This window comes from Anarrhichthys ocellatus, unplaced genomic scaffold (assembly GCF_004355925.1).
Source record: "Anarrhichthys ocellatus isolate YVR2014 unplaced genomic scaffold, GSC_Weel_1.0 scaffold8, whole genome shotgun sequence".
Classification (NCBI taxonomy): domain Eukaryota; kingdom Metazoa; phylum Chordata; class Actinopteri; order Perciformes; family Anarhichadidae; genus Anarrhichthys; species Anarrhichthys ocellatus.
In genome coordinates, this window is record NW_022280038.1 from 262,297 (window position 1) to 265,287 (window position 2,991).

Genomic DNA, 2,991 nt, shown 5'->3' on the forward strand with positions numbered 1-2,991 from the left:
GGGGGGGGGGGGAGGGATACACGTGATTCATTCTACCAGTTGTCGGTCAACCACTCTGCCTCAGCAGCTCTCCTCCTCCTTCCATGGGACACATGGTCTCCCACGGCAAAAACACAACTTGGCAATCGACCAGATAAAAAGTGATCCGTCCTTTACTGTGTGCTGCATTGAAAATATATAATAAATATAATTGACCAGAGCGTTTGCACGCAGATTTGTGTAACACTGAGCCTTTGTTACCCCGGGCTTTTCTAAAATTAGGGACGAGGATGTGATAATACATAGACAGAATATGTAGCGTCCCAGGAGTGAACTTGGCGGACTGAAGATGCGTGCGTGTTTGCCAAATGTTAGTGAGGCAGCGATGACGGGAGTAAGAAAACAGCCTCTGTTCAGATAAATACATCATCCCCGAGCAACTTAATTTCTAGTGAAAGATACTTTGTAACCGATGATGCTCGTGAGAAAAGTTGTATCTGACTTATTTCTGTTGCCCACGTTAACTATTGTTGCAGCAAGTGACAGATGAAGTCAAGAGGCTATTTGGCATCTGGGTGTCAGCCAGCGAAGAAGCCGAAAGCATCTGGACTTATTAACAGTAGATCTCACACAAGAGCTCGGCTTTAAATCTAGCTGGATGGCAGGCAGGCATGAGGGAAGCCCTTATGGCTGCACTGTACAAACATGTGCCATCCAGACCAGCCAGACCACAGCTTCTTCTTTTTTTCCATCTGCGGGAGCTCATTTCACTAATGGGTGGGTGATTTCTGACTGACAGGAAATTAACTGGGGGGGGGGTACTTAAGTGGAGCCGTCTCCTGTTATTGTGAAATGCACTTTGTTTACAGTAAACCTGTGGTTGTTTATGCATCATATAAACCTGAGATGTTCTATGTGCAATAATGTTAACCTGACATTTAGATGCACTACACAGTCTCAGTGTATCCATTGTGTTTTAACCTGGAAAAAAAAAATAAAAAAATCAGACAATGAAGACAGTTGCAGCCTCCGTGTACAGCGTTCGTTTGAGAGTCAGTGTAACGATAACAAATCCACAGACTGGAGCCCCCCTCACCTCTCCGGTTCATGGGCCGTACACGGACGGCCACCTTGACGTTGGCGTCGTCCAGGCTGGGCTCCCCCATGCTGACTCCTTACACGGGCAGGGGAGGTAGCGCTGATCCCAAATAAAATCAGCTCCTTCGGCTAAACGATCATCCAAAAGCCTGGAAATGTCGCGCTAGCCGGACTGTCAGCCAGCTAGCTCCGCTCAGCTTTGCTCCATAGACGAGGCATGTCCACGGGGGGAGAAAAAAACAAAAAAAAAAGCCTGGACAGAATCCCGCAGGAAGCCAGCCTCCACCGCTGCTGCTGCTGCTGCTTATCTTCTTCTTCTTCTGCTCATATTCCAGGCTAATTTAAATCCACAGAGGCGTGGACGCTGGAAGGAAAAGGAGAAATGTAAATTATGTACGATGTTAAAGCAGCTGGTGGATGTGACCGAGCAAACACATGCTATCTGCAAAGGCACGGAATAAAAAACGGGCTAGCCAGCTAATTTGCCAGGCAAACTGAAGGGTAGTAGCGGCAGGAAAGGAAGAACGTTTTGGCCATTTCCTACCGATTGGCTACATAACATCCCCAAAAAACAACCCCGCCTTCGAGCTACGCACCTTGGTGGATTCATCCCGGAGGTGACACCGCTAACCTACACGTATAACGGAGAGAGATCGCCAGAGAAGCGCCTGGCGATTATCTACTTCTTCCCAATGGAATCCACTCCGTCCTCCCTCTGCGTTGAGCTAGAGGCAGCGAGCAGCATCCGCTCTTCCGGCAAAATATTACCCCTTCAAATTAAAAGCGCGTTGGTTAAACTCTCGTCTGTCAAACTCAGTTCTAAGTAGAATATACATTGTTTCCACACAACACAATAAGAGTAACTTTTAGGACGAGACGAGTAGCCTTATAGCTAAAACATAGATACTTTTAGCTAGTCCTGACGCATTTATTTGTTCGTTGAACCAAACCACCAAAGAAGGACCGCTGTCAAACGCCGATGAACTGTACGACCACTTCTGGTCACACGTCAGTTTAATTCAGTTTTAAAACTACCGTCAAATAGGAATACAGTTTAACGTTAGTTCAGAAACCCTATAATCGGAATTAAAAGATAGCGATAGGGAAAATAACGTGAGCTAAAACCCTTTACGTTACCGCACACTGCCTCACCTAACCTCTTCCACCATTAACGTTCACAACGTTAGAGGAAATTATTGTTTTCACTAGAAGCAGCTGTTTACATTGACTTATTCGTGTACTTTGGTCGACAGTATCTGTTGAACATGTTTCACGTTACATCTCTTAGGTTTGTGGTTAATGTTGCCGTTGCTGCAACCAGTTTCCACAGGGGGACATTATTAGCTACAGCCCCGGTGACCGTTAACGTCAAGTTAGCGGGCAGCTAAACGTGCCGGTCAGGCTCGGTAAGTAAGAAGGTCACTTACAGTGTTTAACTCTACCCCAGGAGAAACTGACTAAATATCAACTTAAACTACCGTTCTTTAGGATGAAATATGGGGGAAAACGTGCCTGTTACCAGATGTGCTGAAGACCCCAGTCAGTCACGCGACACTTCCGCTGTCCACCGTCAAAGTAAACACATTAAAACGTTACACTTCCTGCTATAGTTTTCAAAATAATATGTCTATTTCTTGCACTGTTGATTGTTGTTTATTGTTCAATGTTATTGTCTAATGTTATGTACCACCTGCCATGACAAATTCCTTGTATGTTACATACATTGGCAATAAACGGTTCTGATTCTGCTAAATCCTGATATTCGCTTGAATTCAGTCACCTTACATCGTGTTAGAGTTACGTTCAGTGACATTCAGCCAGTCCAGTTTAATCTCATTCCACCTCACACAAGTGGACAGTACACAATGTAGCACAGTAGGCTACCTTTAGCGCTACAGTACAACAAAACAAAAC

The 2,991-nt window shown here is 45.3% G+C and overlaps 1 protein-coding gene across 2 annotated transcripts in view; it reads right to left on the minus strand.

Moving 5' to 3' along the window:
• The window catches only part of kif13ba (kinesin family member 13Ba), a 36,280-nt gene extending 34,429 nt beyond the window's left edge, over positions 1–1,851 (minus strand). Inside the window, exons 1-2 of one of the 2 annotated variants that reach the window (XM_031848213.1) lie at positions 1,674–1,851; positions 1,076–1,441 (exon numbers count right to left, since the gene is read on the minus strand). In XM_031848213.1, coding sequence (XP_031704073.1) covers positions 1,076–1,145 — 70 coding nt within the window. In that variant the 5' untranslated portion in view covers positions 1,146–1,441; positions 1,674–1,851. The remainder of the gene's footprint in view (positions 1–1,075; positions 1,442–1,673) is intronic. The other variant, XM_031848214.1, reaches the window with a different exon arrangement.
• Between the last annotated feature and the right edge of the window lie 1,140 nt (positions 1,852–2,991).